General features: G+C 43.8%; 1 protein-coding gene across 1 annotated transcript in view; it reads right to left on the reverse strand.

The window, feature by feature from the left end:
• The window catches only part of PHGDH (phosphoglycerate dehydrogenase), a 166,353-nt gene that overhangs the window by 49,616 nt on the left and 90,488 nt on the right, over positions 1-26,249 (reverse strand). Inside the window, exons 4-8 of the mRNA XM_086931884.1 lie at positions 19,155-19,209; positions 18,379-18,477; positions 17,703-17,835; positions 14,424-14,572; positions 10,085-10,237 (exon numbers count right to left, since the gene is read on the reverse strand). Of these exons, the coding sequence (XP_086788010.1) occupies positions 10,085-10,237; positions 14,424-14,572; positions 17,703-17,835; positions 18,379-18,477; positions 19,155-19,209 (589 nt within the window). The remainder of the gene's footprint in view (positions 1-10,084; positions 10,238-14,423; positions 14,573-17,702; positions 17,836-18,378; positions 18,478-19,154; positions 19,210-26,249) is intronic.

Raw genomic sequence — 26,249 nt, forward strand, 5'->3', positions numbered from 1 at the left:
GCATGCTTTCCCAATGCTTCTTTGCACTTTTACATATATGGTGAATTAGTTGACTGCCCTTATAGGGAAGCAAAATAGTACCTAAATGCTATTGTCATTCGCTTGATAGTACTGTATATGCTTCTTAGTCAGTAAGTGTCAAACCGAATTGTATATCTTTTTAACGTTTTTCTGCACTTGCACTTTTATGCGTTTGATAAATGTGTTGATCGTTCTACAGAAATTTAATATAGTGTTACTATGTCGTCCAGTTGATTAAACTGTATGTGTTTTAAAGAAGCAAGTTTTAGTAACAGTAGTTTTTAAAATTACAGTTTTAATTATTGTAAGACCAACAGCAGAAACAATAAAATACAATTATATACATACACAGACACACACACTCATCTAAAAACGAGGGTGCTTCAGGACCAGGGTGGTGGTGGTGATTCTGTAAATATGATTACGCTGCTTTGAAGTAGAAAATCTGTTTTCATGGTCTTAAAACTTGAACATTTTTTGACAAATCTGCACAATTAAAAAAATTTAGAAAAGTAAGTGCACGTGCTGAGCAACAGAATCCACCAGCTCAAATGAAGCACTGGAGATATCTCATAAGTCACTGCACCGTTAAGGAAAAGATGTGACTGGTCTGCGATCAGAAGAAATACACTTATTTTCCTTTGAAGTGTCTACACTGTAAGCAAGAAACGAAGCAGAAAGACTGATGAAGAGAAAAATGGAACAACTGTCACAAAGGGAGAAAGCAGGAACATGAAAGAATGAGATAAAGAGGTGGGTAGTGTCTAGTAGTGAAGTAAAGAGGCATGAGGTGAATTTAAGACTACGCAGCCTTAGTATTCAGTATGTTGATATTTAATTGCTCAAGATGCAGACTTCTGAGGAGAGCTTTGGGCACCGGCACTCATTCCTTTACAAATTAAGTAGTGGATACCACTGCACACTTAACAGCTTCAAGCTAGTTTCATTACAGAGAACCTTTCATGGAAACAGACATCAGAAATTGTACTGCATTTCAAGAAGCCTTTTATGTGGCCCTAAAGAGACAAAGGATACTCCACACACTGCCTTCACTGTGTCATAGTTAGCCCCCAGGAAACTAAAGTGAACTTCTTTTGAGACAGCTTTTCTTTCTACTCATCCATCCAAAGTAAGCTTGGTTGTTAAGACATCATCTGCAGAGCTGAACGCCAATACTTTGCTGACAGTGCATCCTGACAGGACCTCCAACAGACTGGAAAGATAAGATAGCGCAACACATGTTTTTCCGATTGCACTGGGCTGGGCGAGAAGCCCTTGCTATTGAGGCCTCATGCTGTGGAGCTAGGAGCAACCCAGGCCAACTCACTTTCAGATTTATTGCTGAGTGAGACATAGATGCTGCATTTGAAGGTAGTCTTTTTACACCTTCAAACCTGGGAGGTAAGATGTTGGTCTATGGCCTATATGAGTTGTCAGCTTCAAACTGGTAATCATTCAGGTCACATTCCAGACCACCGTTTTTTACCCACTACAGCAACATGAACCACTCAGAGACCTGCCTCGGGCACATCAGACTTGGCCCTTCTCAAATAGGTACAGCCCAGCTAGAACTGTCAGGCCAGTGCCCCTACAGATGAGAACACAAGTAGCCCCACACCAACTTGCTTAGTTCTCACCATTGAGGTGTAGCTTGAGTCCTGTCAGTGAGCTCGGAACCCATGTCTGTGCATACCTGCCACAATTAAGAGTGTCCACTGATGCAAACAATACGGTGATGGGAGGAAGGAATGCTTGAATTAATCTCAGCCGCTGGCAATCGTTTGGGGTCCTCATTCAACACCATCCTGGTTTTTGCCCATTACACCACTCTTGACAAAGACTTGCCACATGCAAATCAGTCTTGGCCCTAGTCCAGCAGCAAGAGTCCAGCTGATTTAGATATGGCTACTTCCTGTTTGTGGTAGCATGGTGGGTAAAAATACTCTGGACTGGAAAGCAGACTGAGAAATTACCAGTGACAGAGTAATTCAAGTATCTCACCCACCACTTTTTTGTTTTCCTCAGTGCAACAGGTATTCCCAGACGTGGGTCATGTGCTCCCTATGCCATAGACCTCCAGCTATACCTTAGTAATCAGGCCTGAACAGCCAAACCCAGTCTAAGGTTGCTTATCTTATTGCTCAGATATGATATGCATATAGCTAAATCCTGTCTGAGGTGCCATATTGTGCAAACACACAATGGAATGGAATGCGTCCCAAGTAATTATGAGTGGCAGAGATTAATGCAAGCATTCCATACATCACTTGTTTTCCCAACTTACAAATTTCCAAACATCTAAACAGAATAAATCAGGGTACAAGGCATACAGCACATCAGGTACGATTCAAATCTACATTGGAACAGTAAAACGACAGGCCAACATTTCGCAGAAACCCAAACATGGTGTGTGCACTACCACACTCTGCCACAACATAAGGTATGAATTTCTATGGCGTTTCACCATCCCCTACCCCATGTGCATCTCCAACCCCCTCATCGTCTCCTTATGCTCTCTCTCACTATCTGTGGACGCCACAGTGGACTCGGGTTGAGTAAGGTACCACAGAGGTCCCTCCAAGTTGCAAGATCGTCATGTCGTTTGTCATCTTGTCTACTAAGTTTCATATGAGACTCTTCTGCTAAGGGCCATTCCTGAACGTCTTTGTGCCAACGGTCCAAGTTAGGTGATCTCTGGGCCAGAGTCGTATCCGATAATCGGGCATAGTGCAGGAAGTGACCGGGTCCCAACATAAACGTGGCACAAGCCTCTGCAAATGATATGAAGGTCTCCCCTGGGTACAAATCCCCAATAAGTTCACACCTACCCTTGCGCTATGCCCAGTAGGACATGTTGTCCACCATCTGTCGTATTGAGTATCTATATCGGTAGTTCTCTGTGGTACGGGCCACTCTTGCGCAAAGATTCTTGATGTGCTCCTGTTCTCAGACGTTTTCTATAAGGAGTTTATTCAAGCAGATAATTACTTTTTGCCACCTGGTGTGAACTTCAACTCAGTTTTGAATTGTGTACATCCTGCAGTTTATGGCATCTCTGGTGGAGAAAGGATTAAAATGGCTAACCCCTGATCAAGAGTTCCTCTTCAAGCTCCCAGTGGTTGCAAGGTTCCTGTACGAGGTTGCAGAAAAAGTATCCACCAGTACATTTCAAAGTACCCTAGTCCTAGTAAGATCTAAGGGCTAGATGTACGAAGTATTTTTTCTGAATTGGGCCATTTGCGACTACAAAAATGCTTTTTGTAAAGTGCAAATACCAAAAAAAGAATCGTTATTTGGAAGGGGTGTGTTCAAGGTATTGCTTCTAAATAGGGAATCTGAATTCTATGTACTACTGTTTTGCAACCGAAATATTGTCACAAAACATTTGCACTGTACCACCAATGAAAAGTTGGTAATAACACATTTGCAAATGGGAAGGGGTACCTTTGCAGCTTTATTTAAAAGCAATTACAGATACGATGGTCTGCAGATCCCAGTAGGCCACCATCCCTGTGATGGTAGTGAATCCTACTGGGTGAACATATTATGACCTAACTCATTAATATTCATGAGGCAAGTCTATTTGCGACCAACTACAAATAATTTTTGGGGTAATCAGGGCCAGATGTCGCTTTAGTACATTAGTAATACCGATTACCAAATAGCGATTTGCAAAAAATTGCTATTTTGTAACCCCTACTACTAATGTTCGTACATCAAGCCCTAAATGTGGTATTCATTTTCCTCATGCGATGTCTGCTAGAACCCTTGCATGCTTTGCCTCTCAAGTTTCTGACATGAAAAACAATCTTTTTACTGGCTGACGACTCAGCTAGGACGTAGAAAAAGTGCATGCTCTTATAGCTTCTGAAAGTACAAACTAACTATGCAAGTGAAGCCATCCTTCTAGTCTAAGATGTTATCGAAATCACCTCTTGCAGGTTATGACTTCATCAGATTTCTTCCCTGTTCTTCATCTCTTTTAGGAGGAAGAAAGACTGACAATCTTTTTGCAACTTTTGATGGCTCCTCTAAAGGGAAAGCTAGGAGGTGTCAATTCAGATCTAGATAGATTTCTTTGTGAATCAAGTATTGCTATAAACTGGCCGGTAAAACGTGCCCGCCCTGAGGGTTTCCATGCCGAGCTTGTGAGAGGGGAGGCTGCCGCCACCATGTTGTTGTGTGCTGTACTGGTTGAGTTTTGTTGTCAGATGGTTACATGAGCCTCTTTGCACTCCTTTGCCTTGCATTATTGACAGAATGTCAAGGGCAAAGCACAATTCCCCTTGTGTAGGGCTGTTTCTCAGAGCATTATGATGTTTTTCACTGGTATCCTCAACCCTCCTCCATTCAGTTGCTCTAGGAGTAGTTAATACGGGAGCGAATATCTACTAGAGAACAACTTACCTGTGGTAACGTTTCTTCGCACTGAAATAACCGCTCCATTGAATTCCTTGACGCCCTCCCTCCTCCTATCTTCTGTGGCACTCCTTATTACAATTATTTCTCTTTGGCTTCGCCCATCATGCGCTTGGCTGCTGTGAGTAAGTAGGAAAATGGGTGGAACGGACGTTGCCAGCTCCCGCTGCAACATAGGACTCCGATGTCCATTTTGTCTTTCCAACACTTTAACCAAACTTGTGCAGTGTCTTCCGGTACTGCTGAAAAAAGTACCTGGCGCAAGGCTGGCACTTATATTGGAGCATTGCAGTTATGACGTAGGCGGATAAGAATACTTAATTAGTTCATGAAAGATCCCATCTGATAGGGTGCACTTCCAGGAAAAAATGTATAATGTAGAGTTAAAAAATTGTTAAACAATCCCAAGATAGCCTTCTAAAATGGAGAGCTTGTTTGTTTATATTGCAAAGTACTGTGGATGCAATACAAAAGTTTACCCATGTGTTATGTTACTTATTATAATCTAGCAAACAGGGACCTGAAATCATTTTGTGGATTGCATTGTTATTTTCTCTCATCTCCTGGCGAAATAGTGGTACAGAAGGGCCCAAATGTCAGTACAGAAAATAACAAGGGATAAGATTTTTTTAAAAACAACCTGCGTAAAGCACCCCTTTTGGATCAATATACTTGTCCACCTAGCAATGGGTTTGTGTTGTAAATGATTTTGAGGGTCTTTAGTGTGCTTCTCTTCAGACAACACGCCCAAAGTCAATTTAAGTCGCAAGTAAAGAAGGTTTGGATGCTCTTAACAGTAGCTTATTAGCACTTCTCAAAAAGTTAAGATTTGCGAATGTTTTTTCAATAGAAGTTTGCCTTCCTGAAATATTTATTTCTTTTACTGTTGGTATTGTTACTCTGCTGAACCTATATTTCTGTATCCTCATGATATTCCTCAAACGTTTATAGAGACAGTTGTCATCAGTAAATTAGCAGGCCTTTGCATTGAGAAAAGCCTCAGCAATTTGCAAACAATTTTAAAACATCAATGGAAAGAACCTCAAAGATGTAGATTACATTGAGAATTAACTGAAGGATAATAGAACACCAAGAAGAATTTGATTACAAGGAGGTGGGAACTTAAATTCACCCACTCTCTGCCAAGCACTAGTGGTGACTCCGCCGCAATGGCAGAGGAGCGTCGCCCTACTTCCTGGCTCAAAGCCAGCAGATGAAAAATAAAACAATGTTCATTGCCAGCGCTGTAGGGAGGGGAGGGCCAAGGCATGGGAGGGGGAAGAGGAGGGCTATATGCACGCCCTAAGCGTGCATATGTTTCTCGGGCCGACTAAAACACACATGCGCAATTAGGTTTCTCCAGCCCAGCTTCAGTGAGCAGCCGGGCTGAATTAACCCCACAGACTCCCTGACCTGAGCGGAACATCTTTCCAGCCTACTCAGGCCAATCCCTGCGCTGCTCTGCAGCACGGTGATTGGATGGGGTCTGTCCCAGGGGCTGCTGGGATCAGGAAGAGGAGACGCAACGCAACGTGGGAGGCAGCAGGCTGCTCCAGGTAAATTCTTTTTTTTAAATTATTATATCATGACGCAACCCCTCCTCTGTTCCCTCCGCCCGCCTCACCACCCTTAGTTTGTGGCGGCCGCCACTGCCAAGCACCCATGTAACCACCCATCTTCTCACAGTTACCTACCAATGCACTGAGCTAATTGGTTTTCCATTCAGATATTAAATCTACCTATGCGGATGCATCGAAGCATTCATCCATGAACAAACACATTGAAGCATTCATCCATCCACCACCTCTAATGATACATCCCTCTACCCAGGGCCAGTCATTCATCCACACACCAATACGTGCGCCACTCTGGCTGTACATCCGTCCTGCTGCAGCCACACCCATCCACCTACCAACCCAACCACAGGTTTATAAAACCTCAGTCATCATGAATACATCTAGACTAACATCTATCCACTCATTTATTCAACATCCACAAAGGTGTCTGCCTTTGCATATTGTCAGACTGTCCATGTCCTTGCATTTGAGCTGAAGGCATTTGTATGTGCCTCTGAACCTATTAACTGCATTGATACACGTGCCTGTACGCGTTATCCAAACGTCACACAACCACGTTCAGCCATTTCAAAAGCACATAACCATTAAGCCAGACCCCTTAGCTTTGTCAGTGCTTCTTAAAATTCGATTATTAGCACATACAAGAGTTCAAAACTCTTCTTCAGTTCGAAACGGAGGAAAATATCCTGTGTTCTGTAACCCGGAGAAAAGTCTTACTCTAGGAAAACAATTCACATGGAGAGAAGCGCTGCTAGGTGGGTGTAGACCGTGAACCATAGGTCTTCTGCTGTTTGACAGTGTCTAAGATGTAAGCAGGACTTGAATACAAATGCTATTCTGTGCTATCAAGCAAGTGATTTTAGCCCAATGGGGAATCAGATGAAACTCCCAATTACAGATTATGTCTGTACCGATCATGGGAGTCGATAAACCTAGAAAAGATCTCCATGACTCTGGAGCAAAAAGGGCTGTATTTTAACCACTGTGAAAACCATGCTTGACAGTTTTGGTGACGAAATTCAAAGAAATAACGTGTCCCTGATATCTTGGATTTCTGCCAATCACAGCTTGATTCCAGCTTACGGGGCTCAATGGATTCAAGAGAAGTTAGACATTCCAAAATGGCGTCAACATTACAAAATGTAGAACTATATTATAGCCCAACAGCTAGCTACCGAGGCATATACCAGTTGTTAATGGTCCTGAACCAGAATTATACTCCTGAGGTGCGTACCTATAACAAGAGAGAGGGCCTTTAATTAATGGTACAGCCGGAGGTAGAAGGGCTATAAGGCTAATAGAACATTCCGCCTACTGAGGGTATAATGTTCTAATTTAAAAAGGGAGGAACAGAAAGACAAACATTGAAATGTCGGAGCAGAAGGCTTATACCAGACCTGGTTAGCTCTGAGCAACTTAATTGTCTTCAATGGAGCGCCCGATATTCCAATGTTCTAATATAGCCTTATAGTATACTGGCCATTAAAGGCCCGCTCCAGCATTAAAGACCTGTGTCAAAGGCGAGGGCCTTTAACAAGGGCGCTGGACTTTATTGCGGGTATAGCCCAGCTATGAAGGGCTATAAGGCTATTCGCACATTCTGCCACTAGAGGGCAGAATGTTTTAACAAATAAAACAAAGTCCTCATGGAGCCCAAGGGGACTGAAATGCCCTCGGGCTCCAGTCCTTTGTTCACAGGAACAGCTGTGAATGACAAACATTGGAATGTTGAAGATCCAGGCTTTTACCAGCCATTGGAAGCCTAGAGCACTCCATTGTCTTCAATGGAGCTCCCTTCATTCCAATGTTCTAATAATTGTTGAGACAATATCAGGAGTCACGTTCTTTAACCTCTTCACTGCGGCGGCTATTCCGCCGCAGTGCTAAGGGGGCGGGGCGGAAGAGCGGCGGGCGCATGCTGGTGACGGAACCGCTCCGTCACCAGCGTCTGTTGCGCTGTGCTTATGACGGAGCGGTTCTGTCATGGCCCCGCCTGCTCAATAGAACGCGCAGCGCAGGCGCGGAATTCGCGCCGCGCATGAGCGGCAGGCGGGCCATGACGGAACCACTCAGTCATCAGCACAGCGCCACCGCAGCTGATGACGGAGCGGTTCCATCATCAGCATACAAGGGGTTAAGAATTACATGAAGATCGGCCAACTCACACAGTGGTGTGAGTCACATGATATTAGCTCCTTTCATGAATCACACAGCGAGGAGCCGATATTACACAGTGGAGGATGAAAACTATCACAAACCGTGGATTTCCAGATCTCTTCTTTCAAGGCTTTGAACAGCCAATGTCTAATAAGGTGTGAAAACACCCCAGGACACCAGCACCAGCCTAAGCTTTTTTTGAGGGGGGGGGGGCGCAGGATGGGGTTTAAGGGGGGCAAGAAAGGAAAGGTGCCCCATAGGTACTTCTCTGAATGAGGTCCCTCCCACTCAAAGGACTTGCCCCGCCTCACACGGTTAATTATTTCTTTTTTAGCTGGCAGGTCTGTTACATGATACTGCCTGAAGGGGCCGGCTACAAGACAGGGAATTAAAAGGATATTTGGTTCACTGCTATGTCTCTTTTACCTTGCCTGCCAGATGGTGTAAGCCAGCATACGTGCCACACAATAAAAAAATAATTTTTCTATACGAGGCCAGTTTTTAAAAAAAAGAAAAAAAATGGCTAAGACAAGTTACAAAATCTTAATCATTGCCTGCAGCGAAAGTAATGCTTTACCCAGTCACTGCTTGACAGTGCAACAACGTATTTTTAGAGCCACCTTTGCCCATCGGCAAAAGGTGAGGAGTTAATCTGCACCTCTGCAGAAGAAGGCATGTCCCCGATTGGTCATGGCTTGGAACCTGCCCCTGCATCTGGTGCTACTCAAAGAAATGATGGACGAAATGCTGAATAAATCATACATTCACCCCCAGTCAAGAGTTCTGGGTTAAATCCATTGTTCTTTTGCTCACCATGCCACCCTAGTTTAGACCCAGGGGGTGAATGTTTGATTTATTCAGCATTCAGTCCATCATTGGTATGATTTGCATATGGCTGGGTCTAAACTGGGGTGGCAAGGTGAGCAAAAGAACAATGGATTTAACCCGGATCTCTTGACTTGGGGTGAATGTTTGATTCCGTCCATCATTTATTTACGTAGCACATTTCACCCTAAGTGGGATGGGTATGCCGAGACGTGGGTCCCTTGCTCACTGTGCCACTGGATTCAAGCTAGCCTGGCTAATGAAGGGTAATACCCAGAAACTGGTCCCAGGATGCTTGTTTCCAGTCCATGGAGGACCTGGCTTGGCAGTGCGGTGTGGACTGTTCCCAAGAGGCACAGGGTCAAGACGAATCTGCATATGGCTGGGTCTAAACTGGGGTGGCATGGTGAGCAAAAGAACAATGGATTTAACCCAGATCTCTTGACTGGGGGTGATGTTTGATTTATTCTGCATTCCATCCATAATTTGTTTGCATGCATCTGGTGGCAGCATCAGAGCGGATGGTACCCTGATCCAGCCTTCTTTCTAGCTTTAAAGCAGAATTCTGGACCACTGTACCAGCCATCACACCGAAACCCATGGAGAAACAACTGAGAGGCTCAGTTCACCAGGTCGGTTCAGGAGCTACATTCCGACAGTGTGATAAGTGATCATACTTAACAAATGTTCGAATTAAATTTAAATATCACAGTATAAACAGATAGTAAGGACATTCAAGACCACCCTGGAAGGTTTTCACGATCCAGCCTCCATTTCTTTCAAACAAAGGCAGCTTAACGGTTGCTTTCTGAAATAGTTCCTGTAACATTCCTGTTGGAAAGACCCTTCACACGAGGTCCACATGGATGAATCCATTCTTACCAACACAAGCTAACCACTTAATGTCAACTAGTCAAACACGTTCACATCCATGGGTTTCCTAAAAAACGGTGGGGAAGGAGGGCAGGTTATACCTGGGACATGTGCTTTAATCGGCAAAGGGTGCTGCCTTGATAGTAGATGAGGAAGCAAGGTAGGTCGGAATTTCTGTGTGGGGAGGAAGATGTAAGGGAAGAGATACTCACAGCACCAACCAGCGCCTTGCCTTTCACCAGGTCCACGATCTGCTGTGCAATGTCCTCCCCGCAGCGGTTCTGGGCCTCACGCGTGCTGGCACCCAGGTGAGGGCAGCTGATAACATTAGGGTGGTTCACCAGGGCCCGGTCTTGAGGAGGCTCCTGCAGAAAAATAGGGCCATATTTGATTAATATAAGGCCACAAAATATACAAACTAACCATTTTTTAGAAACACAAGAATATTGGTAGATGTTTGAACTACATTAATATTAATCTGACGAGTCAACATAATTGGTAGAACGGCAAACTCTATAGAGTGATTAAAATCAGGGACAAATACAAAGGTATGCCAGCATAGGTAAAGCCAATAGGTCTGGGTATAATGTGCTAATGGAAGCCGCATTAGCACATTGAAGCAAGACATACACATGAAAGGGAGCTGCCAAGAGTGGACTGAGGATATTTGTAGACTTGCCTTTCATGCTGTTCAATGCAAGCAGTAAAGTGGAGGTGGAAGAATACACTGAAACAGCCAATAGTATTAAGTGAGACATGAATGCTCTGGTGGGCTGAGCCAAGACTTGAACGACAAAGTCGCAAGTCCTTAGCTTAAAGAGCTGGTCCAGGAAATCAATGGTTGAAAGGGGGTGACCAGTGCTTAATTAGAGTCAGCAGTTGAGGGCCCACCAGCACTCACATTTAGGGACCGGCACTTATTTGTTCCCCAGACTTTAACCCAGAGTTAGAAAGTGAAAAAACAGAAAGGGGAAAGGAGGATGAAAATGGAAAAAGAACCTGAAAGAGTGTGAGAAAAAGGCAGGATATGTCTGTGAAGAATGAGAGACATGAGATGGAATTAAGACTACGCGGACTTGCATTGCATATCCCTGATATTCGATAGTGCTGGACACAGGCTTCACATTATAACTTTGGGCCCTGGCACTTAATTTTTTTTCAGATTAGGCACTGGAGCGGACCCACAGCCTACTCTATGCTATTGTGAACAATAGGTCTATTCAACAGTTGTGCTGTCAAAACCCAAACTAAAAATAAACAGGTAAAGGGGAGGGGAGTGCCTGGAGAAACAATGTCATTGGTATATGTGCAATATACACTAGTAAAAGGGTTAGAATCTCTAATATCTCTTAGTGGTATGTTGAATTGAGGGTAACTAGTGTTTTCTTAAGTATTGGTATCCTTCCTCCCCGGATTCTTAGCTAATGATTTTTTTAAATTTCATCCTTTAAACCTACATGTATGTATTTTATTGTAGTTTTATCACTGCAAACTGTAACCCGGTTGTCCAATATATAAGGGGTGTATAGCAAATTCTAAAATGGAAAATATAAAACAGGCACAAGACTAGATTCTATGTGTTTATAAAGTGCTGAATGTCAAATGGTGGTCGCTTTTGGGTGCTGAGCCGATGGGAAATTATGTTAATAAAGAAATGAGATTGTCCCATATATGTCCCATCATTCCCAGACACAAGAAATCGAAAGGGAGGTCATATGCACTCATAACAACCTCCCACCTGCAACAGGGTTCTCCATGACTTTCGATGACCACCAGCGATCACTGCTGCCTCTCCCTGCTTCTTATGTGGCCCTTCCTCACACCTACAACCCACATAATATCTTCTCACGGACTAATATCATGTGTACTCATCCAGTGTAACTATAAAACAACCTGATATCACCTGGTTAAGTACAATATCTACCCTTTTTTAATATAAATGGGTGAACAACGTTTCTGGTGGATGCATCTAGCATATGAAATGAACTAGGAAGTGAGGACCCAAATAAAAGAAAACATACCATCAATGAACCACATTCTGTCATTACCAGTAAACTACAGGCACAGTCAGTACCACATATTATTTAAATATTCTTTACAGTTTTATATAGCCAGCACTAGGGCCATTAGGGGGTCTGAAAGAACAAATCGAAACTAAAACCAAGGGACGTACAAACCATTATGATCAAGAATACAATCAAAAGTAAAACACATTCAAAGTCATAAACCACTGGGGAAGCTATATGAAGGCATTTTATTTCATACCTCATATTCCCCTTGTTAGAAGGCGACCTCAGGGGTGGGCAGGTAGTGTACCTGACCACCCTGGGACCCACCTCCCTAGGTACGAAGACGAGCACTGGAGGGAAACTTCTCAGGGGGAGAGTCTCGAATCTAGGATCGTACACACTACACAAGCACTACACGACAAAGAGACCCCACACCGTAGCTTCTTAAGAACGTTTCTTTATCTCATGATTCAAGGGATCTTTATGATCAGAGAAAGCTGGTCGTTACAAGTGGAGCAAGAGCTCAAAGAGTCTCGGTCAGCGCAGGGGTAGCGGGACAGTCTAAAAGGATCAGTGTCAATGTCGTTGCGTATCCGGCGCACAGCTCTCAATCCTCGAGCCGGGGGATACGGGGCGATCTTTCAGGGTCCAGCCGGACCAGAAGAGTCAGGGAGCCACGAGTCACTCAGCAGGGATCAAGCAAGATGTCGGAGGTCTTACGATCTTCAGGGGAGCCGCGAGTCACTCAGCAGGGCTTAGATGTTCCAAAGTTGCAGGGGAGCCGCAAGTCTCTCAGCAGGGCTCAAGCACGATGTCGGAGGTCTTACGATCTTCAGGGGAGCTGCGAGTCACTCAGCAGGGCTCAGATGTTCCAAAGTTGCAGGGGAGCCGCGAGTCTCTCAGCAGGTGTCAAGCACGATGTCGGAGGTCTTACAATCTTCAGGGGAGCTGCGAGTCACTCAGCAGGACTCAGGTGGTTCCAGCAGAAGTGCTTCTCTGCCAAACGAGCCCCGACCACGTCAGCAGGGCTCTCGGTGTTCCAGAATCGAATCTGTTGATAGTCCCGGAGCAACCCCAGTTATAGGACTGCTCCTCTTTGAGCTCCGGAGTCTGGTCGGCAGGGGACTTGGCACCTGGGGGCCGCTTGTTGGGGTTTCCTGCCACGCGGCCCTTTGATCCATTCAGGTCGGGTTCGGGAGGAGTCCCAGACACACAGCAGGCGTGGAGCCAGCCCTCCGGGCGGCCGGAGGGGCGATCGAAACCCACTTCTCGAGGAGAGGTTGGAGGTGTGAAGGATACTGCTCCTCCTTTTCTCACTCACGGGGAGCGCTCTGTCCTCCCGCCAGGGTGGCGCCTCTCGGCCTAGGCCGCGCTGGCTCGGGCGGCCATCTTAGGTGCTGAAAAGTGGGCACACAGGGCCTACGGGCCGGGAAGATGGAGGCACGGGCTGGGAAGTCCAGGAAGGGTCAGGACTAACATGGAGGGAAGGGTTGGCTAGGACGGGGGACTCGGGGTCTGTTGTGGTGTAAGCTCGGAAGGGTGTTGCTACGGGTCAGGGAGGACCACGCCACGAGGCCGGGTCTAACACCCCTGCTGCACCTTTTTATGCGCACAAGAACTGCAGAGCATTTTTCAGTCTTGAACCTGGCATCCTCTGTTACAATATATTGCTACTTGTCCCCAAGTTATCACTGATGCCCCCAGGTACTGTTCGTCATTCACTACTATGTGAGAAGTGATGAGCAGGGATATTTGGGGAAAAAACGGTGGTAGCAGTGGGCGCTGCAGCTTTGCAAAACATGGAGAAATCGGATTTTGGGCACATTATTTTGTTTAGCTATAATCTTTGTCGGATCTTTTGTGAACCACTTCCGGTGCACTATATGCATGACTAATAAGCCCCAAATCTAGAATTCTCCTCTTTGGGAACCTACTCAATTTCTAGATATTTCTCAAAAAAAAAAAATTCTAAATAGAAAACACACGGTATTGTGCAATTGTATACTCCATTCCTTAGCTGTGATACACAGTTCTGATTTTTGTAATAATGTGTGATATTCAGGATCATAGGATATGTTTTTAAACTGTTTCTGGAACCTGAACACACACACTCTGCAGCCATTTAAGATTCAACTGTGTTAGGCATAGTCCTGCTGACAGATGGGCAGCTGGAAGCTCGGAAGTTGTTGTAGATGTCATACACAAGGCACGAGCTGGTGCAGACTTCTTGTGTTACACTGTTGTTAGTAGTAGTGCAATAGGGTTCTAGTAACTCCACTCAGCTGACAGACCATTGTAAAAGTTGAGAGAATTCTGTGACTCTATATTCATCCACAAAATCAGACTTCTGTCCTCTGGCTGAATCTAAACATTAACGAAGAGGAACTCTGATCTAGCTCACATTTCTAAAATAACCCAAGAGAACAAGTACTTATTTTTCTGGAACTTTCCATCTAGTTTGGGTGGAAGGTCAGTTGGACATTTGAGCATGTGCAATCAAGGTATGACAGCTAATCAGCTTCCAACAGAGCACACCGCTCACCTCTGTGAAGACATCAAGGCCGGCACCGCCACACTGGCCAGACTCCAGGGCCCGCAGCAGGGCACCCTCGTCAATGATCCCGCCGCGAGCACAGTTGATAACCTGCACTCCCCTTTTGCACTTAGCAAACGTCTTGTCATTCAGCAAACCTGGTGAGAAATAGACGGGTGTAAGTTGTATCAGGTCATGAGGAGAGCAAATTCATGAGAGTCCGAAATCTGCTTTACAAGAATGGAGAGTCAAACCTTAGGCACAGACATCACGGTCATAGTGGTCTCAACTTTCAAAAATGGGAGGATCAAGGGCACCCTATCATCAGCGATCACATGTTCCTGGGACTCAAAGGCAGATAAAAACCTCTGGGCACCTTGAGTCTGAACTATTTCACAACTATGCTCAGAGTTCATATCTTATTTGATCTACCATTTGTGATCTCAATTCTTCCATACATACCTCACCCACCACTAACCAACTCCGCAAAATGTAACTTTTAACCAAACACTGGCTATGGTCATTTTATTCCCTCAGAGACAGAACCACCCATCCTGCTGTTATCTGCTTCACTCACACCTGCTTCTACTTCAAGAAGAGACCTAAAAACATTTTTTTTTAAATTCCTGTTCAAGTGTAGCTTAACAGACTAGCGCTATCCTTGCGAACTACCTTTTTCACCTCTGCATTCATCAGTTTTTCCGCTTAACAACTTTCTCATTTCTCATGTCACCCATGTTAAGTGGCCTCATGCCCTTCCTGCACTAGGTGGTGCTACATCAAGGTTGTCAAAACTGTTGTCAAAACTTGGTTCAGGAGAGCTAAGCCATGCCAAATGTTCAGAATAACGAAAAACTACGTAAATGATCCTTTTGGGAAAGTGCTTGTGGTATGAGTGAGAAGTGACATTCTTCATTTGAGTTGTAACTGAGTTCCCCAACAGCCTAGCAGGGCAATCCTCAAAGAGAATCCAATTTCAACAAGGGCATCTTAGCTTACCATTAGGTAGCAGAGATAGAGCATCTAGGCAATCTTCGGAGTGGGTGAGTTGTGTCTGTACCCAAGTCAGCATACAGTTGTTTAACAATATAGCAACATTACCTACAATGTCCACACCAAGCTAAGTTAAAAGATACAAGTTTAAAAATGAAAAATGATCTTTAATTGAAGAAAACTGGGTAAGGCGTTCAAAGGTAATAGAGAAATCTACTTCACCCCCTTTGGAAATAATGGCGAGGAGGAGTTAAGGTAGGCTATATCTACAGCAGCACAGCCAAGTAGTCTGCTAATAGATATCGTTTGAACAAAAAGGTTATTCACAGGAACCTTTCAAAGAGCCCTAGTATCACACAGGCTGGTGGGGGTGGAGACTCAGCGGAGAAAGTTCTTGGTATTGGCAGACTGTCTATCAAGGCAAATGTGTACTGAATGTTTTTCATTGACTGTTGTAAGTCATTTTCTCCACAACTGGTTTCAACCTATCAGTACATGCTCATTAGCACAACCTTTCCAATGTGGTTCTCTCCTTGGAACCAACAAAGAAGTGGCAGGCCCTTTCCAGCTTTTAGACACATTAGAATCTCCAGGGTACTGTAGTCAATGGCAATCAAGGTCCCGCTACAAAACAAAATGGTACCAGTGTGGTGTTCTTGGAGATCCACTTCCACAAGGTGTAATACCTTCTCATGTGCTAGACCCCACGATTTCCCTGGAGGTCAAGTTAACCATATCAGGACACAACAGCTGTGCTCGGGATTGTAACCTTTATATGTGCGAGTGAGCCAGTCCGGGATCTGGCATGACCAGTCCGGGATCTGGCATGACCAGTTATTCACAGGGTTTTGGAGCTGTGATTCACCTAGGAGCATGAGAGCTTTTCCCCTGAACCTTAACAGTACAACCTCCTTCTCTCCTCCCACACCTAAGCACAATTCCAAGTGTTGTGCTTGAAGAATTATTGAGTAAGGCAAACCCTTCTTCATTCTTTCTTCTTATAACTCTGTTAGCTTCTCTGTACTCTGCCCAAGTTGCCTCCACAAAGACTGCAGCTCAATAAAAAAAAACTCTATACAGCAAATAAATGTTTCATATCATCATATATAGTAACAGAAATTATTACAGTAGCCAACTATGAAAGGATATAAACGTACAGCCAATCCAATTACAAATTTTATTTCCTCAAACTGCTACACTTAGTTGTTCACTGTCACCAATTCCTTATTTTGGCTCGTCTCTCCTGTTTCTCCGAGATGGCGGACGCAGTCTTTGACACTGCTTAGTGAATGCATTTCTTAAACCAAACGAGTCCAAATGGAGCATGGCAGGTGAGTCTGAACCCATCCTGTTACCTTGTATTGGACAATCAATGTATGCGTTATATCTCTCCATTTCAGCCTGGTATCCTTACTTTAGATAGTCTAGCTGTCATGTACAGCTGCACTTAAACATGGAAAATATACCCTTACCCAAACCATAAAGGGTTGACCTGGCTGGAGGCGCTCAGGCCTCCGCTTAGGCGATAGCAAGTGGTCCAAAAACCTAGGTTTACACTGGCGCAGATGGAATGTCCTTCAATCATAATTAGATAATAAGTAAATGTAGCTGTCTTATAATTATGGCATAGCTCTGGTTCTAGTGAACCAAAAATACATAAATCCTTTAAATAAATGCATCTCATCTTTTCTCCTGCATTACCCCATCCCAACTCCCTTCACGGATATCATTTACCACAAACTAAAGGGCAGAAAGAGGGGCGTTGTAGTGAGTGAAATAAACTGGAGTTCACATTTGCAACCTAAGAGATGCACAGTTTAGTTCGTATGGTCTCGTCTTGACTTGATGTATTCACTAAATGGAAGCATGAAGGTGGAGAGGGCCCAAGGCTCCACTCCACAAACTCATGAACTGTGCATACGGGTATGGCAGCAATACAAAATCTCTGAATCAGGTTTACTACTTACAGTTAACAAGAAGGCCTTTCCTCCAGGTAAGCATTATTATTTTGTGGTGGTACATATGAAAAGAATATATCCCTTCATGTCTGCATGCAGGATTGCACTATTTCTATTTGATTTATGACTGCAATACTCAATGTGTTTTTAAGAGTCATGTCTGTTATCTCTTTGGATGTCTTTTATTCTGAAATTTATTGTATGTAATATTTATTGTGTTTTTTCTTTTTAATCTTTGTGCTTTTATGGTCATTTACATGTGCCGAATAAAGCTTCATGAATTGAATTGAATTGAATTGACTGCAAAACTCATCTTTAGGGCCCATACAACACTCACCCGTGGTGGATGGCAGAAGCGGGGTGTGCACAGTGATGTAATCACACATTGGCCATATCTCTTCCAGGGAGAACTGTTGGACTCCAAATGCAGCTGTGACTTCTGGAGGAATGATGGGGTCGTAACCTATGGTCTGAAGACATTACAAAGTGAGAATGAGATGCTACAGCCCACTGCAATCCTCGCCTGCCATGGTCAACAAACCTTCTACCCCAAAATACATCGTAAGGCTACATATCGAAGTTCAACCTGAACGAGTCTTACACTTGGCTCGATCCACTGTCTGATCAAAGTTGTGAAATTGTCAAGATACGCAACCTCAAATTGTCACCGCTTCTCCAAGATCCTTAACTTCAGCAAGTTCTGGAGTTGACCAGATCCAACATGTCACCATGGCTACGTGAATCTCTTCTTCTACCTGTAACTCACCTCACTTACTGCAAACATTTAAAGTGCATAGGAATGAGATAAACAATCTTCTGAAGCACTATATAAAAACTGTGATATTTGGAGATTAGGATTAGTAGTTCTCCATGTCTGGACGGGTTATGGTCTGGCTCAGTTATGGTCCATAAAGTGACAGATTACTGACAGTGTTTTGGGTTGTAGTGAACCCTAACATTAATGGATTTGTACCGCACAATACCTTCTCTCATGGGAAGCACCTGCAACGTACCTTCATGTTGAAGGACTGCATCCGGGTGGCTACTTCCTTCCCGATTCTTCCAAGTCCCAGAATTCCCAATGTCTTCCCATAAAGCTCTGCGCCCATAAACTATAAAGTAAAAGGAAAAAAGAATATACAATGGGATGAGAGCCCTTGCACAGCAATACCATCTCCAAAACCACCATAGTCGTGCCAATATCCATTTCGAAAGGCGAATGTACTACGTACAATGTTTATCCCAAGAGGATCATATTCTATCTATCAGAGACAAGGCCTCATAGGATACCGTATCCATAATTAAGGATAGAATCAGGATAATCTTCTTTGAAGAGTAGACCGCTGGAAAATTACCTTCCGCGCAAAGAGTAATCATCTGACTGGCACAGCTGAAAATTAAAATACAATTCACAAATTTCCCAAAAGACTAATGGCTAGGATGTATCACTGGACCTGTGACTGATTCCTTGCCACATCCAGAGTACTTTCAGATTCACCTGCACGTCAACTAGTCGGCAGCATGAAAACGTAGGTCAACTATCTTTGCGACATGACAGAGACAGCACTTAAAAAACACCTTATGTGAGGCAGTGACATCAAATCCCTGACTTCAGTCTCTTACAATTCTTTAGCAATCTGATGTGAAAGAGAGTGGCCATTGCAGGAGCCTCCATTTTAGGACGCTTCAGAGGTTACTACCATACTCAAAAGTTTGGCTGAGAAGCCACCACCGCCTCCCACACTAACCCTCACCCATTATCAATACAAGCATCAAGCACTCCGCTCACCTTCTTCCGGTCCCATTTTCCAGCCTTCATGGATGCTGCAGCCTGCGGGACTTGTCTGCAAACAGAACAAGTGACATCTGGTCAAAATGGTTTAAAAGAGCATCAAACAGTTATAGGGTTTCAGGGTTGGTGAGCAGCCCGTTAATGTCCAGTAGAGCATTCCACAGTAGGGCCTCAGGATGCAGAAGTACAAGAGTGGGTTTATGATACTTTCAACATGGACAGAAAAGGTCGCCATTTTGTGTAAAAGAGCATTCTGACAGGTTTACAGACACATCTGTTTCGGGATCAAGTGCAACATCACAATGCCCACCAATGACTGAAATATTCATTAAACCACGGATTTTTATAATTTTTTGTACAATAGTGCTGCAGTACATTTTAAATTGACAAATAGGTTCCCGGATTAATTTTTTTTTTTGCATAAATAAGTCAAAGCAATTTTTGAAAAAGTGACTGTTGTGTGACATAACAGATTCTGATGATCAAAACCAGGAGCCGCAACATTTTCTGATGGATGATGGCCCTTGCGACTGGAATATCAACCAGAAGATTGTATTTTCCAGGGTCTTAAGTAAAGGGAAGGGACGACAAAATGTTTGCTTCCACAAATGGGTGTTGGAATTGCAATAAAGTTGCAATGGTGCTGGTATTCACTAATTCAAACGCCTTTTCAGACACTCATCACATTCTACGCCCACATATGGTTCAAGTACACACTATTGCAGTAAGTGTGAGAAAGATCAACATACATCCCTATCTTTATTGAGATATGTGAAGAAAAAGCGGAAAGAAATGTGCCCTTACACCCCAACACACATCAAACTGCAACAAACCTTGGCAAAGCAACAAGATCTGACCTTAGCAATCATGCAGTTTTCTTTGGGTTTTTTGTAAGCACATACAATCGAAAAAAGAAAAAAAACTCATTTAAAAAGGTGACTGGCTTATTTGCACAAAAATAAAAGGGAAATAAATAAATACTATGTGAAAAAATGAAAGGAGAGCTGGACACGCCAGTCCTGGCACTGAAGTGCACTGTTTTTTAGGTGGATGTGTACGCGTACTCCGGTTAAATGCTGCCATTTACAATATAAGCGAGCCAGTGGATAAGCTGATCGATTGTAGGGCAGGGAGGGCAAAAGGCAAAAACAAAATTACTACATTTTATGTAACCATAGAAGAAGAGGGTTGGCCCAAAGCCCTTCTATGTATGCATGTATCTAAGTATTTAAAAATTGTGATTAGTTTTAATACACAAGCCTTCCGGGACAGCAAAAGAGGTCGCTGTGCCAGTTTTTATTTATAATGTAATAGGTCTCACATTTGCTAGAGTTTAAGCTACTGGCATTGTAGAGAGCTATTGGCACTAGCAGTCAGCGCAAGCACTGCCCAGGCTCGACCTAAAAACAGACCTTTGAAAGATTTGAAGATTTTTTTAAAAAGCAATAAATGGTTAAAGTAGGGTCCTTGGGGCTGTAGCACTGTGCCACCTTGCTCCATATGTCACAATTTCACCTATGCCCGGTATACTTTCTGCATAGGAAACGCACACTCACATCTTTCCTCTAGCAAGCAGAGAATTGAAATGGGGATGGGAGAAATAAAGAGTTCATCCTTTTAAAATGGGTGACTATGTTCAAGCCAAGAAACAACATGGAGTTGCTGAGAGTTAATTCATAGTGGTGTGTAGGCTGGAGAGGCTGACTCGTGGCTCTCCTTATTCAATTTGAGCAATTTGTCATCACAGAGTGGCGACACTAGTGTGCAACATGACTGTGGTATACACTAAGGGCCTGGGACACCTATGGGTGGAAGATTCCTAAGCATGTGTAGCTTCAAGATGGGTAGCCTTGCTAGATAGCATAGCCTTGAAATAGGCGAATCCACTGTTCCACTGCACCTCTAAATCTTCTGCTTTCGATCTTGTATCAGCTAACCTACACAGCCTGCCCTAATAGGTAAGGAGAGGGTCCTGCCATTGTCTTCAAGACCTCTATTAAATTAACTCTCTTGGATGTCAATTCTTTTCCTTATGCCGAAGCAATGGAATTCTGAATGTCAATGTTGCGGTCTTTGCATTATCTGGCGCACTTTGCTCTAGCCCCAGACCTGTACGCGCTAATCCTGGTAATCTGCTCGGCCATACCTCCTTGTTAGATTTAGGTGGGTGGAGTTATCTGATAATCTTGCTTTGTTTGCTCTCTGGTCTCAATCTGAATCAATCAGTAACTGGTCCCATCCATTTAGCTGGGTTCCGGATTTTATTTTGTCCCTCAAAAACTTGGGGTCACTGGCTTCCCTGTTACTCAGGCATGCAATGACCACTCTGTTATTCCCTTTGAAATTCGACTTCCCAATTCTAATAAATACTCTTTGGTTTGGGTATTAAAACCATTTCGAAACAGTCAGGTCGCAAGTGTTCGCTAAAGTTCTGTCTGCGACTGGTGTCTTCTCTTTTGCCTCTACTTTAGACAAAGAACTCAATGAGTTGAACAACCGGATCACCACAACTCTAGATGTATTAATTCCTTCTGGTCGATCCGCAAGGTGCTGACCTCTCCACTCAATAGAATAACTCCACTTTAAAGCCGGCTACATTGGAGTTTAAATGTTTCTAGCAGAAATGGCAGGTTGATTATGTCGATAAGATTAAATTGAAGACTGCCCTTAAGGATTACAAATATGTGCTTCAATCAACCAATGGAAACGACTATGCTGCTAAAATTCGTAATGCGTGTAACGCTACCAAGAACTTATTCTAGACTGTAAGCTCACTGGTAGCTCCAGCTTTTACAGCTTCACATCAGAGCATTCCAGACGTAGCACAACATATCAGTATTCTATAATTAAGGTTAATGCTATCAGTGATGCCCTTTCAGTGTGAGTTGCGACTGCTTCCAAAGAACTTGCGATGCATGCTTCCAAGGCTTCTCAGGTCTCCAGATCTTTCATTCAATCTGCGTCTGCGGATTCCCTTCTTCCCTGCAACTTTAGATCTATTATCCTTGGTTTCTCCTATGGACCCAGATCCTCTGCCAGTGTTTAATTGGTAAACAAATAAGTGCCTGGGCCCAAAGTGTTGCTCTGAAGCCCACATCCACCACTATTGATTGCCGGCATTCTGAATAGTCTTGATACCACCAATTGGCAAGTTAGTTCACCACCAGACACTTTCTGCCCCTTTAACTCAGTCTTGTAGGTTCCCAATTTTGCCTTTGTCAAGATTTTTCTGCCTTTATTATCCTTCTCCTTTCCTTTTCCCCTTGTGAGTTTCTCTCTCTCTCTTGCTCTGGGTCAAAGTCTGATGAGAAAAAATAAACGATCAAATTAAGTGACAGTGGGTCCCACCTGCAATTGCCAGCTTAAATTAAGAGCTGCTCCCTGCAATTTTTTATTTATTTATTTCTCAAATCGAGAGGACCCTGGATAGCTCTCCAGACTTTATAATCTTGGAAGCAGGCGATGGATATTCCTCTTTTTAAAATGAAAACCATCTGGTGACCTGTTGAATATATATATCAACCTATATATCTGCTTTCTTTTCCAACAAAACTGTTGAGAGAAGGCTATCAACAAGCCCCTGTCCTCCTTTTAGATTATAATAGCAGTCTTGACGTTGCAGTCTAGTTTCCAACCTTTCCATAGCACGGAACCCACTTAAATCTCGATTTTTGAACATTTGTGGTTATTGGTGGACCAGAGCAGTTCCTTGGCTCTGTTGTATTTGCCGGCGCCCTTTGATATGGCCTCTCATGACCATTTTCTGCTTTGATTAAAGGAAGGTGGGATTAAATCCCCGGCCCTGACTTGGCCGGGGACAGAGCGTACTTGTCGGGCAGAGAGTAAGTGGTATATATTGCCCACCTTTGAGCAGATTTTGAATCAGTGCCTCACAGCATCCCCTAAGGCTCCTCTTTGAGTCAAACCCTTTTCAACTTCTCAGAAGGTCCGTTGGCGCAGCTCATCAACTCCCTTGGTCACACATTTATGAGTTACACAAATGATCCACAGATCTCGATACCATTTACAGACAACATACGCATCACGCGGTTTCCAACTTTCATGATTGTATAGTTGCTGGAGGTGAGCGGATGAGTAACAATTTAAGTAAGCTAAACACAGACAAAACAGAATTGTTAGTGGCCTCTGGGCTCAAAGCTCCGAGGACTCTCCCCATGAGTTTCTGGACCATCTCAATTTGGTGCTGATACTGTTCCTGCTGGCGCACTCTGTAATCCTGATTTTCAGTTTGATCAAGATCTCTCACTCTTCTACCCATTTTCTCTTGCTAAAACGTAGAGCTGTGCATTATCTACTGGCACACACTTGTTCCTTGGTAGTGCAGGTGTCTATCCCTAGGGGTCTTAATAATTAGAATTTTCTGTTTTTGGTGTCACCTGATTGTACCTTGGACCATCTTCAGAGAATTCAAAATATGGCAGCTCATATTGCTTTTAACCTTCCCGAGCATTACTCAGTCTACTCATCCCGGAGAGCATTGCATTATCCACCGTCTCTAAACGGATCATCTTCTAAGGCCATGTGTATAGTTTTTCGAGTCTACTATATTTTTGATGCTTCCTACTTTCAGCACGAGTTCCATCTTTATTTCCCTGGTGGCAACCTGAAGTCTGAAGAACCAAATCTTCTTGCTTGTGGTCCCACTGGGTCTGAGCTGGTCGCGTTCAGTGATTGCAGCGGAAATGTGCATTTTCCCTTCCTGTCTACCTTATCGTTATTAACCAATTTGCTGCCATTTCGGCAAGCTCTGAAAATGATTGTAACTACTGCTTTCCGAATTTCAGTTAATCATTAGCCTTATACTCCAGGACACCATTGAGGTAGCTGAGCGCATTATCAATTGCACTTACATTACGTTACATTTTGGCAGAAGAAAAGTGAAGTCCAGTAACGGGTACCTGGTTGACTGAAGGACTGCGAATCAACTCCCTAAGCCCTGGTGATATTATGTCCGCCATCACCACGGGACCAACGCTCTGAGAACATCATGGGATGTTTCTTACCAAGACACCACATTAATCTTTGCAGAAGAAGCACTGAAACCCAATTTGAAGACCCCCCCATGTTAAGTATTGCCACGGTTATGAGTGGCTTGTTAGGCATACTAACTGCCAATGTATGAAGATGTAGGCTAGACGTGTGAGTCGGAAAAACGGTTTACAGCTGAAGCTCTGCGCCTAGTCAGAAGGATTGCACCCTGGATTAAAACACTGGCTGAGCTTCCTTGAGTAAATACCAAACTTGAAGGACTGAGTGAGGGAAAGGCTTGTATTGCTATCAACTGCGAGGTTCACTATCCGAAGCGTGAAATGCAGCCGACACCAGAGACTCGTGCTGCTGCTCAGCTGGACCCTAATAACCACTTTATATAGAACAGAGGTCTTATCCAACATCCGCCAAGGTAGAACAAAGAGGAGATTCCTTGAGGCTACTACCAAATGTTAGAGGTGGGAAACATCCTTAACAACGCAAACTTTTACAACGCACTAGCATTACAACAAAACTATTACAACGCAGGGTCCATTACAACGCATGTCATTACAATGCATGCCATTACAACGTAAGTGTGGGTAAGATTTAATTTAATTTTAACCCCTACACCATCCAACACTTTCCCTACTGTTACGCCCCCCTGGAGTTAGAATAGTATTTTAACCCCTACACTATCCAACACTTACACTAAAAAATACTTACCCATACTTGCGTTGTAATGGCATGCGTTGTAATGGATCCTGCGTTGTAAAACTTTCGTTGTACTAGTATGCGTTGTGAATGTATGCGTTGTAACGTCATACATCCGTTAGAGGTAAGAGCTCAAGCCCCAGTGGGGCTCTTCATCGCCTTGCACCTGTGCATGTGAATCACAACATTGTAGACCAGATCACTCACTCTGGAGGGGTCAGAGAAAATAAAAGTTTTATGAAAGTTATTAAAGTGTCTAGACACTATATTTTATGTGCACTACTGTAGTGTTAACTGCGTTGGGCTACTGTACCACCTACCAAACATCGATAGCAATCCAGGACGGTTTGCCATCACTCCCACTCCCCTAAGAGTCAAAGTCGGAAAAGGAGACACCTTGGTCTTCAGTGGGCTAACGACCATAACTGGCTCCTGAGGTTGCAAAGACCAATCAATCAATCAATACATTTATAAAGCGCACTACTCACCCGTGAGGGTCTCAAGGCGCTGAGGGAAGGGGGGGGGGGAGCTGCTACTGCTGGAAGAGCCAGGTCTTGAGGTGTTTCCTGAAGCAGTAGCTGTTGCAATGTCTTCCCACTTGTACCCTAGTTACTTAGCACAATGAATATTTTTGCAAATTAACAAGCTAAAAAACAGGTCTACAGACTGTTGTAAATGGCAATTCAAGAACATACGCAAAACGACAACCCAAACGTCTCCATCCAAGAGGTCTGCAGTGGGGGGGTATTTGAATAGGCGCGCTCCCTCACGTATTCCCACCTGCCACAACCACCTCGTGAAGTAGACAAACATCAGTAGGAAATTGCCCCCAAAACACCATAACATTCTCAAATACAAAAAATATGATATTCATTATGGCCAAATATTAATGCCCAACTGTTGCAGCTAAACAACCATTGGCATGGCAGGGCAAAATAACCAGGGAAAATAAAGGGAAGATGGTCATTAACTTTGCTTGTTAGGTTAATGTACCTGCTGTAACCTGTGGGCCATGCAGTCAATTCGTGTTGGAGTGTCCGCAAGCCCAAGTCAGTCTCTCAACCACCCGAAGGGGATGGAAGCTGTGGTACTGAGTGGAGCAGAGTAAAGTTGGAGGCCGCTTTGGCATGTTGGAGCTATACACAAGAGTTTATTTATAAGCCACTAGCTTACCCGTCATTTTTATTGAAACGTATTCATTTTACTATGGAAAACATTTTAAAGTGTTGTTTTAATTCTGTTTATTTATTCGCGTGCTTGTGGATACACAGTATTTTTTGTTTTTCCGTCTGGTGCGTACACGAATAAATCAGAAGGTTTTCCGACGCGTGAGCTGGCCACATACAGTTGACCATGTGAGAAGCACGGATTCTCCAAATCTAGTGCACA

The sequence above is a fragment of the Lissotriton vulgaris genome, chromosome 7 (genome assembly GCF_964263255.1).
Source record: "Lissotriton vulgaris chromosome 7, aLisVul1.2, whole genome shotgun sequence".
In the NCBI taxonomy this organism is placed as follows: Eukaryota; Metazoa; Chordata; class Amphibia; order Caudata; family Salamandridae; genus Lissotriton; species Lissotriton vulgaris.